Raw genomic sequence first — 26,703 nt, 5'->3', positions numbered from 1 at the left:
AGAGAAGCCAATGATTATAAGCTACTGATATGAACATGCTTGAATAACTGGGAGATTTCTGCTTTCTGACCTGCATGATGGATCTCAACCCCAATACATGGTCTTCCCTGCCCACGTTTTGGCACCAGTGGGAAGTCAGATGAACCAGAGTCCATCGTGTGGACCTGACAGGAGAATTTTGCCTTTCGTTTATATTGTACACAAAATTCCAAATGTGTGTTCAAAAATTCAGGAACCTCTTTATTTATCTAATTAATTTTGTTCTTACCTAAGATCCATGTTAAAAAAAGAAAAAGAAGATACTTTCATTCTAGGTAAGATTTTAAAAAAATATCTCTTAGATACAACTAGATAGATTTCCTTTTGTTCTTTTCATTATTTTCTTAGACTCTAAAACATTTTGTGTTGAAACTTGCACTGTGTCTGCCCCAAAACATTTGCTTCTCATACGGTGAGGCTGTTGTAAAGTCATAATGTTGAATATATGACTCTGTCCTGATTCCAGAGGGAGGCCATGACTCCATTGCATTACTAATCTATAACCAGTTATTCCCCATTTTGTAGCTGCGCATTTCATGTTTCCTTTCTAAGTGTTATACTTTGCATTTATTTTTATTGAATGTCATCTTTCTGATTTCAGACCAATTCTCTATTTTATCAAGGACATTTTGAATTGTAATCATGTCCTCCAAGTGTTTGCAACCCCTCCTAGCTTGGTGTAATCTGCACATTTTATAAGCATACTTTCTACTCCATTATCCAAGTCATGAATAAAAAGACAGGACCATTAGAGATGCCCTCTCAGTTTTACAACAAACCATTAATAACAGATCTTTCTATATGTTTTCCATTATTATTATGATGTTATTTATGAATTATTATATTTTGTTACCAGTCTAAAAGAGATATTAAGGGACCCACTTCTCTTTTCAAGTACATCACTATAATGTCATTGACATCAGTGGTGCTTCTCCTCATTATACTACTGTCACTCAGAAGGGAATGAGACACTAAGAAATCTGTGCAGAGGTTATCTTACATACTTTTAAATGGCAGTGTAGTTATATATGGGTAAAAGAATATATATGGTGTATATCTAGATAGAAATAGAGATAAATATACGTCTCTGAACATATGAAATATAGACAGATATTTGTTTTTGGTCCATCATGTATTTTCACAATCTTGAAGTCCTTTCTCTTGCAAAAGTCTATTGAAGATAATACGAGTTTGGTCTGAGTATGGAGTGAATAGAAATTGAGTAAGCACTTTAGTTTTAAGTATTATACTTCTTTATAGTTATATACTCATTTACTGCAAATATTTTATGTGTTCCACTGGTGTTCTTAATCAATATAATAGCAACTGTTATCCAGATAAAGCCTAGCAAGTTTGGGAACATTCAGGTTCTTCTGAGAACAGGTATTTGGAGAAATGAGGGCAGTGTGGGCATTTAACTCTGCAACTGCACTTTTCTTTATATTATAAGTAGAGACTGGTTTGCAGTGAGATATATTGCATCCCAGAAGTAGTACTGCCTGGTGTGAACATTTTTCCTGGATGTGGGCATACAGTATATGCAAGGAGCACCTGCAGATATTTTGTTCCTTTTTTCGCACTCACATATTTATTATACTGTGTCTAAGCCTGTGTAATTAGAACAATCCTTGAATCCCACGCCTTGTTCCGTTTTATGTATTGAATATCCTCTGAAAAGATTATTTTAAACAAAATTACAGCACTTCTAGTTATGTACGTGCAGAACATCCTTAAACGGAGGACGTTATGGATTTCTTTAATTCATATTTTACAGTACTAGCATTCTCTGACTATTGCACACACTGTTTTTGCTAACAAGCTTAACTACAAGTCAGCAGTATGTAAATCCATTTTATATTCTTTGGGTACTTATATTACTCATTTTGAATAAATAGCAGAAATTTGAAATATGGTTGTTGAAAAGTTACCGAAATGTAAAAGATAGCTTTAATAACATTTCTAAACAAGTTGTACTGTTACATTTATAGTGTTCATCTTCCCTAATGGGGAAATTTGGTTTCAGTTACAACAGAGTTAACTCTAGATTTACACTACTGTAACTGAAAGCAGAATCTGACCTTCACACTCTGAATAAAATATAAAACAAAATAAAATAAATAAAGCTATACTTGAAGTCTAAGCCCTAAATCAGAGCAGCAAGAGGTTTTGCAAGATCCTGAGTGTCCTCAGCTGCTACTGATTTCATGGTAGTTGATGTCCATTGGTTGATAAGAGCTCTCAGTAGTTTGCTGGATCAGATTCTAGGAGAGAGTAGTTAGTAGTAGTTATTTGTAAACTCAATATAAGGTTTTTTAGAACATTAATAAATTACTAAAGCCCACTGAAGTGTTACTCTCCTCTTTCTGTTGCATCTCACAAAGCATGATGCTTTGTTGCCTAGACGTTTAGCCCATCTCAAGACGCATGATTATACATAACACCTTCTCTTTAAGTGCTACTGCCTATTTCCCAATCATTTTATTTGTAATAGTGTCTCATGTGTTATGTCTCCTAGCTCTACATACAAACTACCACACTTACAATATCCATGAACTTAAGTGCTTCGGTGGCCCTGGGGATGCTTTACATGCCGAAAGTGTACATCATCATCTTCCATCCTGAACTAAATGTCCAGAAACGGAAACGCAGCTTCAAGGCCGTAGTGACGGCAGCGACCATGTCATCACGGCTTTCACACAAAGCTAGCGACAGGCCCAATGGGGAAGCAAAAACAGAACTTTGTGAAAATGTAGATCCAAACAGTAAGTATTTCTAAACCTATTACTTGGCTGTTTGTGTGTTCTGGGAATGTGTTGACCAATAGTCTATTTTTTAGATCTTTTGTATAATCTGATCTCCTCCATTAAAGTTTTTATGTAATATATTTCTTTTAATATCTCCGTGGATGTCCTTTTTATGACGTTCACTCTTTTCTTCCCACCTTTTTGATGCTTGCCTACTGGGAAAAACTCATCAGACTATGCTTGATAGCTGGGAGCAACTCCTCCTCCTCCTTCTCCTCCTCTGGGAATATTGACCCCACCACTGTGCAATCATACGCACCCCAATGTAAAGAGATCTAACTTCCATCCTAATCCCTGCAGCTATAATTTCCAGTCTGAACTTTGAAGGCAGGACTCAAACAATAGTATTCATGAGCAGTGGGTTATTTCAATCCTTTCCTCATTAATGTACTTGGGCTGTGGTTATTTACTTATGATGTGCATAGCCAAATACTTGTGTAGGGGGGAGGGATAGCTCAGTGGTTTGAGCATTAGCCTGCTAAACCCAGGGTTGTGAGTTCAATCCTTGAGGGGGCCACTTAGGGATTTGGGGATTGGCCCTGCTTTGAGCAGGGGGTTGGACTAGATGATCTCTTGAGGTCCCTTCCAACCCTAATAATCTATGATTCTATATGTACACACACACAGACAAAACTCTGTTAAATGCTCTGAGACAATTCCCAGCTAAAGGTTTGATCCAGCTCCCTGTAAGAAAGATACATCTCACTGAAGTTCATATGAATCTTTCCACTGATTTTAGAGGAATCTGGACAGAAAGGATGTTTCCAGTTCCTTTAATTTCCTTAATGTGGATGTCATGGTATATTGTAGCTCGAAATCACATACTGAGACCATCACATTTTATTTGCATTTGTATTTGAACATGGATGGAATTCAGGAAGGGAGACAGCTGCACAGCATATTGGAAAGGTTTAGGCATGTCTGCAATTTTCGTGTAAACCAGAACAGAATGTGAAGAAATACCCTTTCTTTGCTCAGATTCAGTTAATCCATTTGCTGCTGAAACCCCTGCCGCTTCCTGTCTATTAAATTATGGTCTGAATAGCTGCCTTGAAGTAGAAACTCTGCTGCCAAAGCAAAGTGGAAATGGCTAGCAAACGCAGCATTTTCCCCACTTCATTCACCACTCCCCTTGTGTATCTCCCCTGGGTGGTTGTATCATACAGCTGTAAAAAATATGTTCTAATTGAACAGAGAAACCAGGATTTTTTCTTCAAAAGGGATGGGCACCCTTAAGGATTGGTTGTAGAGTCACAAATCAGTAAAGGAAACAACCATAATCAGTCAAGGCCAAGATTCTGACGTTCTTACTCAGGCTGAATAGAACCTTACTCGTGATGACTGCTATTGAAGTCAACAGGATAGGACTACTTGAAGAGTAAGGTACTACCCAGCATGAATTAAGGAGGCAGAAATTTACCCTAAATTAAATTCCCATTATTCAGTACAGTAAATCCATCTATTTCACCATATAAAATCCCTCCCCTCCAAAATTATCCCTGTTCTTTAAATCCACCCAGTGCTGTGATTTCTGTGCTGCTAAGATCCAGTCCCACAATGTTCTGAGCACCTTCAACTCCCGCCGATTTTAACACCTAACACAGCCAAGCCTGAGATGCACTAAATTGGCCTTTTGAATGAGGAATGGGGGAAGAGAGGGAAGGAGGAACAATAACAACAACAACAACAGAGTAGGAAAAAGGAACGTACTAAGATAAAATATAGCTAGAGAAGGGAATGAGAAAATGAATGTGTAACTGAGCTGCATTTTCACAGATTATCATTCTAGTAGAGCTGATGGGAATTTTTTTTCATGGAAAATTTTGACTTTTCAGTAAAAAAAAAAATCAAAAACTGAAAAAACAAAAATTGTCAGTCAAATGCTCGGGAAAAAATTCAGTTGGGAAATACTGCCACGGTGACTCATGATATACATATCTGAGGTGCCTCGTGACCTTGCTTTCCTCCATGGGTCAATATCCCTGATTGAACTACATAAGAGCAGTCATACTGGGTCAAACCAATAGTCCATCTAGCCCAGTATTTGTGTACCTGACAATGGCCAAGGCCAGATGCTTTAGAGGGAATGAGCAGAAAAGGGTAATTTTGAGAGATTCATCGCCTAGCAGTTAGAAGTATAGGAACACAAGGAGCATGGCGTTGTATCCCTGACCATTGTGGCTGATTGCCATTGATGTACCTGTCCTCCATAAACTTATCTATTCTTTTTTGAACCCAGATGCATATTTTTGGCCTTCCCAACAGCCCAGGGCAATGAGTTCCACAGGTTGATTCTGTGTTCTGTGAAGAAGTACTTCCTTTTGTTTGTTTTAAATCTGCTGCTTATTAATTTCATCAGATGACCTCTTGTGTTATTTAAAGGAGTAAATGATACTTCCCTATTCATTTTCTCCACACCATTAATGATTGTGTAGGCCTTTGTCATATCTATTTTGGTCATCTCTTTTCTAATATGAACAGTTTCAGACTTTAATTTCCTTGTATAGAAGCTGTTCTATAACTCTAATGATGTTTTGTTGTCCTCCTCTGAACCTTTTATAATTCTAATATATATTTTTTGAGATGGGACAACCAGAACAGTACTCAAGGTGGAGGTGTACCATGCATTTATATACTGACATTATGCTATTATATGTCTTATTATCTACCCCTTCCCTAATGTATCCTGTATCAGAGGGTAGCCGTGTTAGTCTGGATCTGTAAAAGCAGCAAAGAATCCTGTGGCACCTTATAGACTAACAGACGTTTTGGAGCATGAGCTTTCGTGTGTGAATACCCACTTCCTCAGATGCTAATGTATCCTAATATTCTGTTAGCTTTTTTGACTACTGCTTCACATTGAGTGGTTGTTTTCAGAGAACTATCCACAATGACTCCAAGATCTTTTTCTTGAGTGGTAACGGCTAACTTAGGCCCCATCATTTTGTAGGTATTGTTGGGATTATTTTTTTTCCAAAGTGTATTAGCGTGCATTTATCAACATTGAATTTGTTGCCCAATCACCGAGTTTAGTGAGATTACTTTCGTAACTCTTTGCAGTCAGCTTTAGATTTAACTGTCTGGATTAATTTTGTGACATCTGCAAATTTTGTCACCTCACTGTTCCTCCACCTTTTCCAGATAATTTGTGAATAAGTTGAACAGCACAGGTCCCAATAGAGATCACTGGTGATGCCTGATATTTACCTTTTCCCATTCTGAAAACTGACCATTTATTTCTATCTTTGTTTCCTATTTTTTAACCAGTTCCATGAGAAGACCTACCCTCTTATCCTATGACTGCTTACTTTTCTTAAGAGCCTTTGGTAAGGTACCTTGTCAAAGATTTTCTGAAAGTCCAAGTATGCTAAGTCAACTGGATCATCCTTTTCCACATGCTTGTTGACTCTCACAAAGAATTGGTGAGGCATGATTTCCCTTTAGAAAAACCACATTGACTCTTCCCCAACCTGTCGCGTTTATCTAGATGTCTTATAATTCCATTCTTTATTATAGTTTCAACCTATTTGCCAGGTACTGAAGTTAGGTGTCCCAGTCTGTAATCACCAGGATCACCTCTAGAGCCTTATTTGAAGAATAGGCATTACATTAGCTACCCTCCAGTCATCTGGTATGGGAACTGATTTAAGGTTACATACCACAGTGAGTAGTTCTTCAACTTAATATTTGAGTTTCTTCAGAATTCTGCATGCATCTGACGAAGTGGGTATTCATCCACGAAAGCTCATACTCCAAAACGTGTGTTAGTCTATAAGGTGCCACAGGATTCTTTGCTGCTTTTTCAGAATTCTTGATGACTTATTCCTGTTTAATTTATTGGTTGTTTCCAAAACCTCCATTTGGAATAGTTCCTCAAATTTGCCACCTAAAAAGAATGGCTCTGGTGTGTGGATCTCCCCCATATCTGCTGTGAAGACCGATACAAAGAATTTGTTTAGTTTCTCTGCAAAGGTCTTGTCTTCCTTGAGTGCTCCTTCAGTACCTCAGTCTTCCAGTGGCACCACTTCCTCTTTGGCAAGCTCTCTGCTTCTGATGTACTTAATTATTTTGCTGTTACTTTCTGTTTGTATCTTTAGCTAGTTCTTCAAATTCTTTCTTGGCCTATCTTTCTCTACTTTTACAGTTGACTTGCCAGAGTTTATGCTCCTTTCTATTTTCCTCACTGGGATTTGATTTTATTTCCAATTATTAAAGGATACATTTTTTACTCTGCTGTTTATCCGTGGTAGCATTATTTTGGGGCTCTTAGTGTTTTATTTAGTTATTTACACTTACATTTTGAGCCATATTGTAGTGTTTTTAAATAGTCTCCATACAGTTTGCTGTCATTTCAGTCCTGTGATTTTTCCTTTTAAATTCCATTTAACTAGTTAACATGCCTTTTGTAGTTCTCCTTTTTGAAGTTAAATCCTAGTGTGATAAGTTTCTTTGGCATTTTCCCCCTGAAAGAATGTTAAATTTAGTTTATATTATGGTTGCTATTGCCACATGCTTCAGCTGTATCCACCTGTTGGACCAGATGCTGTATTCCACTTAGGATAAAATGAAGAATTGCCTCTCCTCTTGTGGGCTCCAAGTCGAGCTCCTCCAAGAAGTAGTCATTTCATGCTGTCTGGAAACTTTATTCCTGCATCTCTTCCTAGGATGACATATACTCACTCAATATGAGGATAGTTGAAATCTCCATTATTATTGTCTTTTCTGCCTTTGTAGCCTCTCTAATCTCCCTGACCATTTCATAGTCACCATCACCATTCTGGTCAGAAGGTCAGTAGTATACTTCTAATGCTATCTTCTTATTGTTCAAGAATGGGATTTCTACCCGTAAAGAGTCTATAGTACAGTTGGCTTTTGTTAACATTTTAACTTTATTTGACGCTATGATTTCACTCCCATATAGTGCCACTCTCCCACCAATGTTACCTATTCTGTCAATACTGTATATTTTGTACCCTGCTATTACTGCATCCCATTGATTATCCTCCTTCCACATACTTTACATGATGCCTATTACATCAATACCCTCATTTAATGCCAAGCACTCTAGTTCACCCATCTTACTATTTAGACTTCTAGTAGTTGCATATAAGCACTTGTACATTTTTTCAATATTCAGTTGCTTGCCTTCATGTGTTACGTTTAACTGCTCCTCACTAGCTCCTACCAATATTTTACCAACTTCTTTCCTATCCTCTTTATTAAGAGATAGAGTTCTTCCATTAATAAATTCATCCCTAAGGGATATCTCTGCCAGAACCATGTGCTCATCTGCACTTGTCAGCTTTACTCCAGCTCTTACTTTAAAAAATCCTCTTCTAACTTTTAAAATAAAATGGCAGCAGAAATTTGTCATGTAAAATTAAAGTGGGGCCCATCCCTCCTATTCCTAAAAGGTACCCAGTCCCTAGTAAAGCTAAAACCCTCTTCCCTACAGCATCCATGCACTGAGACCCTGAAAATCTGTTTTGTCTTTCTGGCCCTGTGCATGAAACTGGAAGCATTTCAGAGAATGCTACTATGGAGGTCCTGGGATTTACATCTGCTGTGGTGCACCTTGATGGTATTACTTAATTGACCCTTTTGCAGTTGTTGTATTTTCAGTTTTGAATTTTGTGTAATTCAAATTTTCAATGAAAAGGAGACTTTTTCATGAAAAATTTTGTCTAGTTTAAAATCCAGTATTCCTTGGAAAAACAGTTTTTTAGCCATTCCTATGTTCTAGTCTGGGATTTCCAAAAGCACCTAACAGAGAAAGGTGTCCAAATCTCATAAAAATCAATGAGGTTTAGGCACCTAACTCTCTCAGTCTCATTTGAAAATCCCATCCCATCCTCAAGGACCAATTTCTGATCTTTTATACTACTTTTTAAATCTTGAGTACATTGTTACTGTGAGCAGAATCTTATTCACAAAGGGTAATGCAAGTAATAATAAATTAATAATAATTCTAACTTACATATATGGGAAGAATGTTTTTTGTATTCTCCTTCATATGCATATCGTACTCTTACATATCTACATACATTTCTCAAGTTGTCTCATCAGGAGCAGTATAACTATATGCTGTGTTAGCCTTTCTGCAAATACTATTTTGTGTAATTTTACATGATTAACAAACTGAAATTTTCTTTGAAGTATATTTATGTGTGTGTGTGTACGTATACACATGCAATACTATTCTATGTTAATACTAATAGAGGCATTTACTATTCTTCATTTATAGAATATAGGCACTAATGACAATTGTTAGAAAATCTAATCTAACAAGCTTGACAACTCGTGCTTAAGATGTTTTAGCATCATGATCCTGCAACATTAATGTTAATGAGAGCTTTGCCATTGACTTAAATGAATATGGGCTCAAACTCATAGGACATATTCTGTGAACTTCTAGATTGGATAATTTTGGTGAAAAATGTTGAAATTTCACTTTTCAATGTACAAATATTTAAAAAGAAATATTGGTCGAATTCTTGCAACTATTTTGGTGTTTTGGACAGCTATAACAGATGAGAACTGTTTCATTTAAAAAAAAATTTCAAAGAAATGTTGAAAAACTTCAAATATCAAAAAACCACTGAAAAGTTTGTGGGAAAATGTTACCAGTGTTTAAATAATAAAATGTATTTTCTAGCGCTGATGAAACAAACATTTGATGAAATTTCAGAATTTTGAAAAATATACAACAATGGTCCTCCTCCCCCATTTTTCAAACTATCGGCTGGTAATTTTTTTTTCTAAACATTGACTTTCAAAAAAAGTTGATTTCCCCCCTAAAATTACTGTAAGTGTTCTTCGACACCCTATTTCCCACCCCTCTTTTTGTGACCCACTCTAATATTTTTCCAGTGAGTAGACTACAGCTAATTGTTATCAGTGGAGAAAAGTAAGGGGGTTGGGACAAAAGCAGTGGATGTCCCCCTTAGTTCTGAATTGTTGTGAGGTAACACAAAGATGATTAAACATAGATTGTCATTTCCCAGTTTCCATCATTGCACAGTATGTTATATCTGAAGGCAAAAATGGAAAGAGGCTTGAAGGATGAGGAGGAGCCCATACAGTCAGTATTAGAAAGTGCTGCCTTAGGGTACAGATCTTATTTTCACATTGAAAGTTTTTATTTGTTTCAAGTGAATAAACACAGTTTTGTTCGCAAGTTTGATTTTCAAAGGCATTTCCTGGTAACTCTACTGCTTTGAAATTTGTTCAAACATTTTATGGTGAGGGTGCCATTTATATTTTGGGGAGTGGGGAATGTTTCATACTGAGAGTAGTTCTGTGCTGAACCACCAGCATGAGATTCATGTACCTCCAAACATTGGGGTGACTGATGACTGAACCCAAGTAAACCAGATGTTGGTTGCCCAAGCTATTTAGCTGCCGAAAGCTTAGGATCAAAAATAAAATAACTTTACCAAATGAAAGAAAGAGACAATATGTTTTACTAAACCTTCGTGTGTACTGCTGGCATTTAATCCAAAGAAAAATAAAAGATATTATACAGTGGACCAGAAATGTTTCATGTAAAACATTGACACCAGTATATTTGTAAGCCCAAAGGTTTCTTAGCATTATTGGCATTCTGTAAGGGCTTGATCCTGCATCGTGCTGAGCAACTCCTCAGAAATGCTGAGCATTCCCAACTCCCATGAGACTTGAAGGTGCTCAGAGCTGTGTAGAGAAGCACTCAGCACTTAGCAGGACTGAACCTAATTGTGGAAGTTTAAAAGTGAGTGCCAAGGGTGGAACTGCAATCATGGAGGAAGAAAAACAACCTACGATATAGGGGCAATGATTATATGTCCCATCCAGTGGAGGACATAAGGAGTGCTACTAGTCTTGGGTTGGAATATGAGAGGAGTAGGAAATTTCACAAGCTGTGCTCTCCTGATGTGAATTGAAAGAGGTTTCATGATCAATAGAATTCTTTAAGACCAAGCTTTTCAATCTTTAATAATTTCATTTTTAACAATTCTGATAATCATTACATCTGGTATGTGCATGCTTTTACTCATTTAACAACTTTGTTCTGCGATTACATGTTTGCATTAAAAATGTTCTCCTGCAGCTTAAGATGAGCAGAAATTGGTGCACAGCAGCTTTCTTCCTTTAACAAGTTCATTCTTCTCTCGTGCGTTTCTTTGGTTGAATTTCACAGTATTTGAAAAGGTGCTCTTCATCATGTCTTAAATTGAGTGAACAGAGAATTCCCATTCTTCCTTATTCATAATGTATTTGTGTTTCCACTGCAAGAGCAGAATGTCAAACTTGGACAAAAATAAAAATCTCCAACCCATACTTAGCTTATGGTGAGGATTTATGTATAATTACTGCTTATACTTAGCCACTTACATAAATGTATGGCTTTTGCAAAATACAGCAACAGGAAATCAAGATCTCAGCGGTTTGGTGGTGAGAGAATTGTCTATCTAACAAGCTAGAAATAGTAGACCTTATTGACAGGCCATTTGCTTTTCAAGGATTCTAGTGTTTAAGAATCCTTGAGTAGCAAGGTATTCTGCATTTTTCCATCAGTGTGACTGCAAAACTGCCTCCTTTTTTAGAGTTTTCCAGTGTTCCCTTCACATAGCAATTTTCATGTTGAAAAAGTGCACCTGCAAGATAAATAAAAGAACCAGACTAATGGTATTTACTCAGATTATCATAGCTGACTCCTGAAGCAAGAATTCTAAATGGAGTGGAGAATGTTAACTAACCTGGCCATGTGATTCCAGTACATAGCTTGCGAGGAGAACAGCTGGCTTTCTTATCTTGTACGTGCCAACTGAAGTTTCTTCTATGTGCCTTTTTGTTTTTTCAAAACCCTCTCAAGCATATAGCACATAGTGTCCCAATGAGCTAGAACTCCTGAGACCAGTGTTTTGGCAAGCTGTTTTCTTTGCAGGAGCAGACTAAAGATTTTTTGTGACTGATTAAATCAATGGATTGCTCTGCAATTGCAGGTGCCACTCTCTGACATGTTCAAGAAATTGGACCCACTGAAATAGCTGTGGGCAATTTTTTTCACATTTGTGATTTCCCTACTTAGATTTTGCTTTGTGATTGACTGTGGTCTTTCTCACAGAGTAGTCTATTAACTTATGATAGTGGGTAGCAGAGGTGACACATCAGTATGATATAAGCCAGGTATAGTAAGCAAAACGAAGTAAAACAGAGTAGTTTGTTCAGTTACGGATCCCCTCGCCTCACTTGGAGATGAGGTACTGTAGTTTGTTGAGATGTGGCAAAAAGAATGGTGTGACCAACTATCTATGGCAGAACTTTCAAAATGGCCTGATTTTTAGAAGTCTGAGCAACTCCTATTGAAGTAAATGGGGGTTTCTGCTGCTCAGCACTTCTACAAATCTGTCCAAAGTGACTTCTTCTCTTTCCCTTTGACTTCGTGTTGAATAGAAATTACTAGGCAATCAATATAGCTTGCAGTTTTTAGTGAGACATAATTGGTACCTTTTATAACTAAACAAAACTTGATGTATTTGTTTCCTTTATAAAATAACTCTTTATTACATTTTATCCGAGATATGTGGCTCTCTTAGTGAAGTATAAGCAGTTCAAAAATGAAAGCCCCACTCTGACATGCCTCTCTGTCTCAGAAATGCAAGATAATAAGAATACAACTTTGTCATTCCTCATTTTTGTGGGTGCTAAGAATGTATATTGGCTGTATTGATTCCCATCAGCAAGCTGTGAGTGGTGTATATGAAATGAAAACATCCCATGTCTCAGAGAGAGTTATAGACACTGCTGCGCAAATGCTACTGTGCTATGCTGTTTTGTTTTTGTTTCTTCATTTGTGTTGAACCCTAACATCACTGACACAACGTTGCCTGTTACGTCTTTCTGAGAAAAACCTTAAATGGCTGCTAGTGTTGCTGGGAAACCTCAGAGCTATTGCATGGATGAGGGTGGCTGTATTCTGAAAGAAAGGGGAACTAAAGCAAAGCTTTTCTAGGGTTGGTGCAGATGGGAAGTATCCAACCAGTCCCTCTCATATGTAGTAGGCAGCTGCTCCTATGTTCAGAGGTACCTGAACTTTTGTGAACTGGTTTGTTTATTTTTAATCCACAGCAAATTGTATATACTGCAAGCTTTTCACTGTTACTGTTCTAATCCCAGATCTTCAATCGAATAATTTTATGATCTCAGTGACAGGACAGGACAAAAAGATTCTATTGTGAACATATTGTACATATCAATATATTTACTTTTCCTGTAGAATGCATACCACCAGTAAGAAAGAGTGTACAAAAATCTGTTACTTGGTACACTATTCCACCTACAGTATAGCTTTTGCCTGCTTTCCAAGAAGGTAAGAAATAATCGAGCTTTTTTACTTTATTATATATATTTTATATTAACATAAAAAATATTAGAACTGTGCACTGGTTTAGTTGTGTTGGAACAAGAATCTACCCTAAAAATTGTTCATATTTCCACTAGCAAGTGTTCACGTTTAAAGGAAAGACTATAAAAAATAAAATGTTAGGCCAAAACTTTAGATGATGTAAACTGCTATAGCTCTAGAGCTAGGTGGTGATATTATTGAACTTGTTGTAGCTACATCAGTTTAAACCTGATGAGGATTTAGCCCATTCACTATAAATTATATATGAATAAAAAGTTTTCAAAAATTATTTACAGCAATTATGTCTAAGAACTGGCAAAATGATTTCTCTGGGAGCATAAAAGTAATATAGCACTGGTATGTGGCCAGCTTTCTGATGGTATTAAAATAAACAGATTTACAAGTATTTTTATAGGGTAGAGAATGCCAGTGGATTGATGTCTACTCTGGAATAGGGGGTTGCGAGTAATTTTTGAGGGTTGGTTTTACTGTGTGTTATTACTACACACTTTGTGGACAGGTGAATTAATTTTGTGTTTTTGGACTTATCAAAGAGGACTTGTGGTGTTTCAGAGGAATTTGGGTAATAAGAGTCCATTTGATAATTTTGTGAAAAATGATACTGTTAATAAACATTTTTTATTTCTGAAATTGTGTGTGTGTTTGTGTTGTGTTGTGGCCTTTTCTTTGTGATTTTGCCCATAGATGAAAAACATTGTCATTGTTGTGGTGTTACTCATATTATGTGCTGGAAAATAAATCTGTGTAGCTTTTTGGTAGAGCTACAGGGTCTGGACAGCTGAGCCAGAATACCTGAGAACTTACAATAGCAAGCCTGGGAACGGTTAACAGGGATATTACTTGAATTGTGTCTATATTGTCGAAGGGAAAGATCAGAGATAAAGGGTCAGATTCTTAGCTGGAATAAATCAGCATAGCAATATTGAAAATAAGTTTGGATTCAGTTTGACTTCTGGCTGAACATTCTAATTGGTCCTTATTTCTTTTGAATCCATTCATATAATCCTAACTTAAAGCAGAAAGATTTATTATATATATGAAGATCAGAAAGCAGAGAGATACTAAAGGAGCATAATCAGTGAAGTCAAAAATAACTAGTGTGGGGAGGGGAACAAGTGCCTGGAACAGAGAGGACGTGCAAGATGTTACTTCACGTCAAATGATAGGGATATTGGAGGGGTAGCAGGTAACCACAGGAAGACCAAATTGCCATGGAAGAAAATTAGAAAGGTAGAAATAAATAAATGAGGTTGCCAATCTAGAAAGAAATAACTTTTTTTAATCTCCATTTTTTACATTTAATGGGCAGATATAAGGAATTGGCACAGCATGCTCCTCTACATTGTGAAAACCATAGTTATCCTGATGTGTGATAGGCATTAATTAGTTGATTCTTGTTCACTGCTTTTAACACGTCCAGGTGTATTGTCGAAACTATGCAAGAGATTCAGATGCTTGATTCTTATTAAAAATTAAAGGACATTCAAACCCCTTAAGCGGATTTGAAAATATCAGCCTGACAGCGCTATGGAAGTGCTAAGCATGAAGATGACGACGATCTGATCCTTAGACTCTCGCACAAACTGTAGAACTGTTCTGTTTGCATCCTTCTACAACAAGTATTTTCCTAGTTGGGCTGATTGCTTGTCTGGATGCTATAACCTTTTGGTTTGCTTTTCCATAAAAGAACAGGAAAAAATCTGCATTCCCTCATGTGCTGCATTACAAGCAAACACAATGTTATCAGAAGGGCTTGGGGGAATCAACACTTATTAACAGATTTTTTTTGCTGACTAACCAATCTGTGTTTACACATAACTGTTGTACTACCCTATTACCTGACTATGTCAATTTCCCATAAATGATGTATGGAAACGTGTATTTATAAACCTTTTCAATTGTTTCCCAGGAGTGACAAAAATATCTATTTCTTTACTTTTAAAATTGATAAAACGCAAAAACTCTATACAGTGTCTAGGAAAGGGTAGTTAAAGTTGTGTTTTACCTGAATGATGCAAAGAAATAATGAGAGAGAGTGAGAGAACATGTGTAAGGTAATAGCTTTTATAGGGCCAACTTCTGTTGGTGAGCTAGACAAGCTTTCGAGCTCCACAAAGCTCTTCCTCAGACACCTGAAGAAGACTTCTGTGCAGCTAAAAGGAGGGTAAGGGAAAGAAGCAACTTTATTTTCTAAATTGTAGCCTCTGGAGTCAACAGGGGGTCAGTATCCATTGTTATATTACCCTCCCTTGAGGGTTCGGAAGGGCTTCTTTTTAGGTATAAAGGGAGATCATTTATAAGAGAAGCATTATTTATTCTCTCTCCACAGTCTGAGAGGCTCCTCCTGTGGACTGAGGTGGTATGTTCCTTCCAACCCCCCAGCTCATAGTCAAGAAAGGGAAGCAATGAGTGCAAATGTACGTTCGTACGAAAAGCGGGTATTGCCTGCTAGCAACTGGCAATGGGAAAATGTCAGTTCATTTCAGAACAAGAACCTCAGATGAGCTGAGTTTTATTCGTAATTTCAAACTAAGTGGATTAGGCATTCAGCAAATTGTGTTTATTCACTCCTACAGTAAATACTTTTGCATTTTTCCTCAGTGAATAGTTAGAGAAATACAAATTCAGCCTATTGTGCGTGCCTTGTAAATTTTGGACATGTACTGACATCACAAGGACTTTAGTTTCTATAATTTTTATTCAAGCAGCTGTTTCACTCCTTCATAGCAATACGGTTTGCCCTAGATTTTAAATAGGACATTTATTTGCAGCAAGGCTGTACCTGCAGTCCTTCGACATTTCACGTTCCTTCAGCAGAGGTGATTGTGAAAAACACTGCAACCCATTAATACTCCTTAATCATTTGAGTCTGTTTTCCAGTGAATTATGACATCTTGTGGAACAGATGCTCAGCAGGTATAAATCAGAATAGCTCCATTGTCTTTGCTGGAGCTATGCCAATTTGCCCCAGCTGAGACTCTGGCCACATATCTTCAAACACCAATGATCTTTTTCAGCTGGGCTAGGTTTTGCAGCTTTCAGTTGTAAGAAGTGAAGAACAAAAATATTTGAGGCTATCACCCAGCAAAAATAACATGTGAACCAGATACTACAACTGGAACCTTCCAGAAGAACCCTGTTCTTGGTGTTCCTTTTAGAGTCAGTTTAGAGTAAGCTTGTTTTGTGCGCTGCTTTAGGCTAAAAGCAAGTCTGCAGTACTAACTGAATTAATCTGAAAATGCCAATCATTGAATATCTCTGCAAGGGCACCTCTGTTTCTTTAGAATTGCTAAAGAGCTGTGAGAGCAAGCTTTTATACAAAGCAGGATGATTAACACCAGTGAGACTGTTAAACAATTATAATATTAGAAGTTACAGTAGCTTAGCCTTAATCCAAGGCTGGGTCTCTTACGTTCTGTGACTGGGGGTACAGTATGCTGCTTCAGGCAGATTTTCAGTTGCTTTAAAAGTAATTTTTTGCTAAATAACAAATCTATATGCACAGAAGTTTCTGTGGTGATTGCTAAGCACTGAAATCATTTATAATGCAACAACATGCTGGTAGAAATTGTTCCATACTATGGTCATAGCTTTTTTTAGAATACATTTACACAGTTATTTAAAATTATGCACAATAAGATGATGCTCTTGTGATGTTTACTCCAAAGTAGAATTAATCCAATGTGTCCTTTGTTGAAGAGTAAAATTATTTGTGAACTGCCTGCTATTATATCATAATAACAATCCTCTTCTTGCCTTTCTTCCTTCTGGGGGATGTGCTGTACACCCTCATCTCTCAGCCAGGTCACCCAACAGGGAACACTTTTCAGGGGCACTCAGCACTTCACAAGATCATGCCACAAGTAATGTGCTAAAGCAATTTATGTGTTCCGGAGCTTGTTGTATCTCAGACTATTTGGAACAGAATGATGACACCCTAATATAGCCTGGATTCAAACCTCATTTTCACTTTGTAACAAGTTAGTTTCATGTTCAGAAATAGTGCTCAATTCTAACCACTATTAAATGATCTTCTGTTCAGCACAGACTGATGAGAGATGAAAGTGGGCAGTCAAAACTGAGACATAAAGAGGTTTTGACAAGTCTCCACTGCATCTATTTGTATTTTAAAATTGATGGCTGAAAAACTAGACCTTTAACATGGATACATGCTAATGATGTTAATCTGGTCATATTTTAAAATTTTTAGATCTATATTCATGTAAGTAAATCTCAGATATGGAACCCTCCAAGTGTACTTTAAGGTAACACTAATCCCTAATATTTATTTTATCATATCCCAATTTCTCAACTTGGAGATACAGGTATTAACATGATAAAATCACAAGTCTTCCCCATTAGTCATTTAACAAATCTTTTAAAAATAAATTAATTGAAATAAATGAATATTTTTATTTGCTGTATAACACTAATGCTCCCATTTCCACATATTTGCTGTTTGTCAAATCTTTCGGCTTTATTCTTTATCAAAATCATAATACCAATAAAAGTTTCTAATAGACTGTAAGTTTTTTGGGCCAGGGATTGTGAACCACATTGTATTTGTACAGTGCCCAGCACGGTGGGGCCCTGCTCTTAGTTGGTCCCTAGACATCTCTGTAATAAACATGATTAATAATATGTGTCACAATAAATATAAAGCAAAACAATGGATTCATTTTCTATTTAAAGCCCAAGTTTATTAACTCTAATCACTAGAACTAAGTGAATAATTTTCAGTAAATAATTTATTCACCTAGTTATGCAATAGATTCTGCGACCCTTACCCAGTATTTTACTCCATAAATAGTCCCACTGAGATTGGCAATGGAAAGTACAATTCAATATGATTTTCAAGTGGCAGGATCTTTCCCTACGTATCTTATTCTTATGTAAATTTTCCACAAACTATTTAAGAATTTTTATTCAAATGTATTTGTTATAGAAGAATATTTGCAACATAATTTGTATGCATAATTCTTAGTTGGTAGTGATTAAAGACTTTGGGAGTATAAACTGTATGAAGTTCAGCACCGGGGCTTTGTTGATTGGCTTTGTTTGGACATGGAGATCACATGATTTGGATGAGGCTACCCCTCAGAATCAGGATTCTATCTGGGGCAAATACTCGTGTTTACAAATTAACAAGTCATTTCCCTTGAATATTCCCTGATATTTGCTTAAAAATCACCATTTCCATGAATATTCCTAACACTAAACTTGATCTATAAAATATTCATTGAAAGCAAACACAACATGCATGAACTGAAGGCCATAGACTTTCTCATTTGAGTAAATATCCGTGGTATTTTTTCAACTCTGTTGATGACCAAAAACTCAATCTTCCAAAGAGCTGAATGCCCTCAACTTCCTCTGTTTCCAGTGAAGCTGAAGGCATTGAGCATCTTGTAGGACATGATATCAGGGTTAAAAACTAGCTAATAACATCTGTGTATAGTAGTAGGTTTCAGAGTGGTAGCCGTGTTAGTCTGTATCAACAAAAAGAATGAGGAGTACTTGTGCACCTTAGAGACTAATACATTTATTTGGGCATAAGATTTCATGGGCTAAAACCCACAGCCCATGAAAGCTTATCCCCAAATACATTTGTTAGTCTCTAAGGTGCCACAAGTACTCCTCATTCTTCATGTATATTAGGTTGGCTTTAAATCTTGTTTTCAGCTACATTATATTGCTAAACTTAAGCATTTTCCAATGTTTCTCAGCTGACACTTCAACTGCTATTTACAGTTGCTTCACACATAGTGTGAGGACTAAGAAATAAATGGGAAACCTATCAGGAGTATATTTTCATTGCTGATTCTTTCACACCACACATACATTACCAAATGGTTACATTGGATTAACTGATGCAGATCTGGTGGTAAAAAGAAACTGCTATATAATAGCGACACATTACATGCTTATGGCATAGGTTGACATTGAAAAAAGTCAAGAAATGATTTTTTCCCCTTTCCTTTCATGGTGGGGCGAGGGGGGATAAATTGATGAGATATACCCTGAACCACCCTGGACAATGTGTTTGACCCTACAGGCATTGGGAGCTCAGCCAAGAATGCAAATACTTTTCGGAGACTGAGGGGACTGTGGGATAGCTGGAGTCCTCAGTCCCCCCTCCCTTCCTCCATGAGCGTCCATTTGATTCTTTGGCTTTCCGTTACGCTTGTCACACAGCACTGTGCTATGGACTCTGTATCATAGCCTGGAGATTTTTTCAAATGCTTTGGCATTTCGTCTTCTGTAACGGAGCTGTGATAGGACAGATTTGTCTCCCCATACAGCGATCAGATCCAGTATCTCCCATATGGTCCATGCTGGAGCTCTTTTTGATTTAGGACTGCATCGCCACCCGTGCTGATCAGAGCTCCACGCTGGGCAAACAGGAAATGCATTTCAAAAGTTCATGGGACTTTTCCTGTCTACGTGGCCAGTGCATCCGAGTTCAGATTGCTTTCCAGAGCAGTCACAGTGGTGCACTGTGGGATACCGCCCGGAGGCCAATACCGTCGATTTGCGGCCACACTAACCCTAATCTGACATGGCAATACCGATTTCAGCACTACTCCTCTCGTCGGGGAGGAGGAGTACGGAAACTGGTTTTAAGAGCCTTTTATATCGATATAAAGGGCCTCGTTGTGTGGACGGGTGCAGGGTTAAATCAGTTTAACACTACTAAAATCGATTTAAACGCGTAGTGTAGACCAGGCCTTAGTGTGGTATGAATGCATCCACTTGTACCCCTTTAATTATATCGGTAGTTTTCTTTGTGAACAGAACGAGGGAGAACTAAGTGCAACATTCAGACTTTATTCTGTCCTTCATTTACATTGGGTTCTCTCAACGTGTACTTCCTCCAAGTTCCTATACACACTCATACTATTCTGCCCCCTATTGGGAAGCTATTTAACATAATTCAGTTACAGGTGTACATGAGTGGGTAAACAAGGCTTAAAAGGAAGGCTATAAGGAGAGCTAAAATGCATTTGAGGCAATATTTTGGAAAAGAAAACCTAGTGACTTGTGAACTTCAGCAGGTTGTGTGGTCTATTTGACGTGTGTTTATGAACTACTTGGATTTTTTTAGGTTTCCTCTCTTCAGCCATCTTCTCCATACCGCATTTGCCAACAGTACAGCCTTTAGCAGGTCAGTTAAAAGGGGGAAAACTTGCTCCTGAATGGGCTGGAGAGATAGTGTATGCACTGATCTGAAGCAAGCGAGTCATCAGCTATTGCTGTTCCTGATGTAATATCATTAATTGTAGCTCAAACTAAATGCTTAATAGGATTTGGATAGTCTGACGATGCCTGTGACAACTGTAAGTAGAAGAGGCAGCTCCCTCTCTCTTTTATCCAACTGCTCCTTCCGTCTACATCTCAGGAAAGCGTTGAAGCAATAGAGTCATTACTATCTATGTCAATTGGGCAGGTGATTAAACCAGGCTTCAGGTTTATCATTTAAAAACAACGAAAGTCTGGAGTTTTGTTCCAAGAACTTAATTCCTCTTTCCCACATTTCAGTTGCATTTGCACATTGGATTTGCATTTTAATTGTCTCTGGTTGATCAAGGTCTGAGTACCTATTTGAGTCATTGTTTTTTTTCAGGTTTTATGCATCCATGGCAACATCCTCTTGCTCAGTAGCCTAGTTAAAGTCAAACAGCCTCTCTTTTTCTAATCATCTGAGTGTTATCGAGTGATTTTGCAGTTACTCTTCTGAGTACAAGTTTGGTTCTTTCTTACAAGATCTCTAAGTTTGAAAGACAGCACATTGCTACTTTGTATACTTTTAGAATATGTATACCAAGTAACCACAGAGTAATGTATGTGATTAAAAACGCAATGTATGATTTAAAGTTTGTTTATACAATCCCTCATAAATAAGTCAGATGCAGCGATTGATGCTGTGTAAGTACTGTAATAATGCCCACTCTCATTTTTACTACAGTAACTTTGCTTGATATTTGATGGAACTTGGTTTCACCTACCTAAGTTAGAAGCACAGGTCCCAATGGCTTTTAATGGGACTTTTCCTCCTAACACTCTTAGAGTATGCTGGCAGAGGAAGCAGGACCAGACCTGAGTGGCACTGTGATACTGTATGCCCGGGTCACTCCACCACTCACTCAAATTTGGCCTAGCTCCTCTGCCCCCACCCCCTGTTTATGATGGAGGGAGGCAGTCAGGCCAACCCTGAATGTGGGTTACTGCAACCTGGTGCTTGCCCCCCGCCCCCTCCACTTCTTCCATAACCAACAAACCATCAGAAGGCTCGCCGCATCTCCCTCCGCCCCCGAAAAAGTCGAATACATCTCTGGTTGAGAACCTCTGATCTAGGGTGGAGGAACGGGGCAGCACACTGAAGTTTTGCCTAGGGCAGCAGATTGTCATGATCATCCTCTGCTCACACTGGATATCATGTGAATGTGGCCTTAAATTGAGACCTGTGCTTTTCCAATGACTGTATTGTACACATTTTGTCATTTCCCTACCCCCCGCCCCGGCCACACACACACTTTATTAACAAGTCATATTAAGCATGGATAGGTTTTGATTAACTATGTGATTTTGTTATTATAGAAACATGGAAACAACTTAATTTTGTTTTCTCTGTGTTGATAATGAGTAAATATCACCAAGCCTCTAGAATTCACAAACTGTGGGCACAACCCAGCTCCCACCAAAGTCTATGGTAAAATTCCCATTGATTTCAGTGTATTGAGATTGGGCCTCTATATATCTGAAAAGAAAGAGTTTTGATAGAGTGCATTCATCTGTCTAAATAAATGAATGTTCCCAAATTTACTCCCCAGCCCCAAATCCCTCCCATCTTTCATGTCTGTTATTTGGCTTAGGTGCTTGCTTGTTTGAAGATTACAGTGTAGTCTCTTTGGGGGGCTTGGTGCTGAGCCAGACTAGACTGAAAGATTCCTAACAAATCTCTAACCTGCTATCCTTTGAGCTCTAGCCCCTTTTGGATTCCTTGACAAGCGGGTGGGGCTTACTCTGGGAGAACTAAGGTTTAAAAAGCCGGTTCCTAAGTGACCAGAGGAGCTAGAGAACAGAGAAACTGTAAGTGAGACCAGAAATGGAGTATGAGAGGCCGATATACCTAACAAACATACTCTAAACTTAGGCTAATAACCACACCCACCCTCCTCTCAAGAAGCCTTGCAAGAGTAAAAATAATGCAGGCAGAAGTTCAGCAGCAGAGTTAGGGCTATCCAGCTTATTGCACTGTGTGCAGCTTGTATACTCAATTGACTTTTGGGCAGGTAGCTTATGTGTGCATGTGTGGAAGCAGCTCATGGCCCTCAAAAACATGGGCTCCTGAGGCCAGGGTAGCTGAACAGGAGGAGCTTAGAGAAACAGAGGAGTACATAGAGGAGACTTTAGGGACACTAGGTTGGTTCCACTCCCAGTTGGATGGTCTCTGTGCTGTTAAGGAGGATGAAAGTCTTGGAGCAGGGGAAAATCAAGCTGCAGCAGAGGGAAACAATCCCATAGTTGGCACCCTCATTTCATATGATGTCGTAGTATCCTCTTGCACTAAAGTTACCCCTCCTCAGGTACTAGGAAGAACCAGGTAATAGTAATGGTGTATTTGATTATTAGAAATATAGATAGTTGGGTTTGTGGTGACCAGGAGAAACCCCATGGTGAATTGCCTGCCAGGTGTGAAGGTTGTGGACCTCTTGAGACATCTAGGAAGACTTTTGTGCAGTTCTGTGGAGGTGCTGGCAATCATGGTACCTGTACTTACCAATGACATAGGAAAAGGTAGGAGAGAGGTCCTGGAGGCCAAATTTTGGCTGCTGTATAAGAAAATAAAGTCAAGAGCCTCCATGGTATTCTTCTCTGAAATGCTTCCAGTTCCACGCATAGGACCAGACAGACAGAGCTGCAGGGTCTCCATGAATGGATGAGATAATGGTGTAGGGAGGAGTGTTTAAGATTTATTAGGAACTGGCTAATAAATAGGCTAGTTAAATGTAAATGAACATTGCAAACTGCATGGTGACTCTAGAAAACCACCAAAATAGAAGCCCAAACTAAATGTGTACCTCATGCAAAAAATGCACAGTAGGGAACAAAAATAGATAGATAGATAGATAGATATTTAAAGCCCACCATGGCAAAACAGAAGAGTAAAGAGGTGGTTAGAGGTGAAAAGACATCTTTTAAAAATTGGAAAATAGAAAGGAGCATAAACTCTGGCAAGTTAACTGTAAAAGTATAAAAACATAGACGAGTAAAGAATTTGAAGAGGAACTAGCTAAAGACTGAAAAAGTAACAGGAAAACAATTAAGTACATCAACATCAGGAAGCTTGCCAAACAGTCAGTGAGGCCACTGGAAGATCAAGGTGCTTAAGGAGCATGCAAGGAAGACAAGGCCTTTGCAGAGAAACTAAATGAATTATTTGCATTAGTATTCATAGCACAGGATATGGGAGGAGATCTGCACACCACAGCCATTTTTTTAGGTGGCAGATCTGAGGAACTATTTCCCATGGAGGTGTCAGTAGAGGAGGATTTGGAACAAACCGATAAATTAAAAATAAGTCATCAAGAGTTATGAAGGAACTTAAATATGAAATTGTAGAACTACTCATAGTGATATAAAGCAGTAGTTCTCAAAGCTGGTCTGCCGCTTGCTGCATTCACAGGTTTGGCCTGTCACGGCTCCCACTGGCTGTGGTTCGCTGTTCCAGGACAATGGGGGCTACAGGAAGTGGTGTGGGCCAAGGGATGTGCTGGCTGCTGCTTCTCCCAGACCCCATTGGCCTGGAGCAGCAAAATGTGGCCAGTGGGAGCCACGATCGGCTGATAAACAAACCGGCCCGGCCTGCCAGGGGTTTTCCCTGAACAAGCAGCAGACCTGCTTTGAGAACCACTGATATAAAGAACGAGGAGTACTTGTGGCACCTTAGAGACTAACAAATTTATTCGGGCATAAGCTTTCGTGGGTTAAACTCCACTTCATCGGATGCATACATTGGAAAATACAGTAGGAAGATATATATACACAGAAAACATGAAAAAATGGGTGTTGCCATACCAGCTCAAAGGAGACTAATCAATTAAGGTGGGTTATTATCAGCAGAAGGGAAAAAAAAGCTTTTGTAGTGATAATCGAGATGGCTGATTTCAAACAGTTGACAAGATGGTGTGAGTAACAGTAGGGGAAAAAGTAGCATGGGGAAATAGTTTTTACTTTGTGTAATGACCCGTCCACTCTCGTCTTTATTCAAGCCTAATTTAATGGTGTCCAGTTTGTAAATTAATTCCAGTTCTTCAGTTTCTCATTGGAGTCTGTTTTTTAAGGTTTTTCTTGGAGAATTGCAACTTTTAGGTCTTTAATTGTAATTGTAATTTTATGTCAATTACAGTCAATTTAGTGGGACCTGTGCTGTTCAAATGATCTGGAAAAAGAGAGTAAACAGTGAGGTGGCAAGTATGCAGATGATACAAAGATGATAGTGAAGTCCAAAATGTGCAGACAATACAAGATAGGTAAGTCTAAAGATGACTGCAAAGAGTTACAAAGGGATCTCACAAAACTGGGCGACTGAGTGACTAAAAGGCAGATACACTTCTATCTTGATATGTGAAAAGTAATGCACAGTGGAAAAAAATAATCCAAACTATACTTACAAAATGATGGGATCCAAATTAGCTGTTACCACTCAAGCAATTGATCTTAGCATCAACTTGCACAGTTTTCATAAAACATCTGCTCAATGTACAGCAGCAGACAGATCAGCTAACTAAATGTAAGGAACCAATGGGGAAAGGATAAATAATAAGACAGAAAATATCATTATTTCACTATATAAATGCACCTACACCTCAAATACTGTGTGCAGTTTTGATCACACCATCTCAAATAAGATATATTAGAATTGGAAAAGGTACAGAGAAGGGAAACAAAATGATCCGAGATATGGGACAGCTTCCACACAGGAGAGATTTTTTTAAAAGGTGCATCTGAAGAAGTGGGTTTTTTTACCCACGAAAGCTTATGCCCAAATAAATTGGTTAATCTTTAAGGTGCCACCGGTCTCCTTGTTGTTTTTGTGGATACAGACTAACACGGCTCACCCCGATACTTTTTTTTTTAAAGGGGACTCTTCAGCTTAGAAAAGAAATGACTAATGGGGGATATGAGAGAGATCTATAAAATCATGAATGCTGTGGTGAAAGTGAATAGGGAAGTGTTATTTACCTCTTCACATAACACAAGATCTAGGGGGTCACCTGATGAAATTAACAGGTAGCAGGTTTAAAACAAGAGAAAGTACATCTTCACACAACGTACAACCAAAAGTGTAACTTGGTTAGAAAAAGGATTAGATATGTTCCTGGAAGATAGGGCCATAATGACTATTAGCCAAGATGGTCCGAGTGTCCCTTAACCTCCAACTTGCAGAAGGTGGGACAAGATAATATGGGATGGATGACTCAAACTTGCCAGTTCTGTTTATTCTGAAGCATCTGCCACTGGCCACTGTCAGAGACAGGATTCTGGGTTAGATAGACCATTGGTTTGACTCAGCCTGGCAGTTCTTATGTTTGTTTTATACTAAAACTTCTGTATGTGGAGAAAATCTAGCAAACATCCACATTTTCTTGTACCGAGATTCTTTCTGTATTTAAAGGATCTCCCTACAGAGTGAGATTGGGGCAACATGTTAACTAAAATATTCTATGCTTGACTACTTTTATATGTAGATTTTTTCCTTAAAGTGCTTTGGCATATTAAAGGAGATATATGTAGCTTAAAGGGTACATCTGTGGTTTTCCTTCAAACCTGGTATCTATATGAATAGACTGTTTCTTTCCTTTCTTTTGTCAGTTTTCTTCTTTCCAAAGAGATACTAAAGAAAAGCAAGCTGTAAATCTTGCGTATATGGTATGACTTCTATGCTAGTTCTGCTGTTGTTCTCTGGCCTTATAAACTCTTGGTTTTTCGAAGTTACCTCTCTGACTAATTTATTGGTCTTACATGCTCTCAGGGAGAATTTGTCAAATTCATAAATTGTAATATCAATGAAGGAGACAAAGGCTTTTGGCTCCCTTATCTTCCAGATATTTATAATTAATCCCTTTTTTCTGTGCAGAGTAAATGTCATCTTGATGGAGCTAACTTTATAGTATTCTCAGGTGGTAAGATCAGATGAATAAGGGTTGCAGGATCAGGAAAACAAACTGTCTGAGCCTTCTTTCACTGAAGTTGCTAGAGTAACCCTTAATGTAGAGCATTTATGAGATTAGAATCATTCCCTGTGTGATTTGAAAAACTCTTCTTCTACTCCCCCCCGACTCACATTGAAAACTATTACATTTTTTCACAGCTCTCAAGGTGTATGTGCTTTTTATTATTATTGGTACTATAGGTATGACAACAAATATGACCAAATACAGCAGCGTT

At 38.0% G+C, this 26,703-nt stretch overlaps 1 protein-coding gene across 4 annotated transcripts in view; it reads left to right on the top strand.

The window, feature by feature from the left end:
* The window catches only part of GRM7 (glutamate metabotropic receptor 7), a 553,085-nt gene that overhangs the window by 490,640 nt on the left and 35,742 nt on the right, over positions 1-26,703 (top strand). Inside the window, exons 9-10 of one of the 4 annotated variants that reach the window (XM_030570392.1) lie at positions 2,555-2,801; positions 13,102-13,194. The exons of 2 other annotated variants lie outside the window; for them this stretch is intronic. In XM_030570392.1, coding sequence (XP_030426252.1) covers positions 2,555-2,801; positions 13,102-13,172 — 318 coding nt within the window. In that variant the 3' untranslated portion in view covers positions 13,173-13,194. The remainder of the gene's footprint in view (positions 1-2,554; positions 2,802-13,101; positions 13,195-26,703) is intronic. One more of the 4 variants, XM_030570394.1, reaches the window with a different exon arrangement.

This window comes from Gopherus evgoodei, chromosome 7 (genome assembly GCF_007399415.2).
Source record: "Gopherus evgoodei ecotype Sinaloan lineage chromosome 7, rGopEvg1_v1.p, whole genome shotgun sequence".
NCBI lineage: Eukaryota > Metazoa > Chordata > Testudines > Testudinidae > Gopherus > Gopherus evgoodei.
This window is presented reverse-complemented; position numbering and strand designations above follow the sequence as displayed.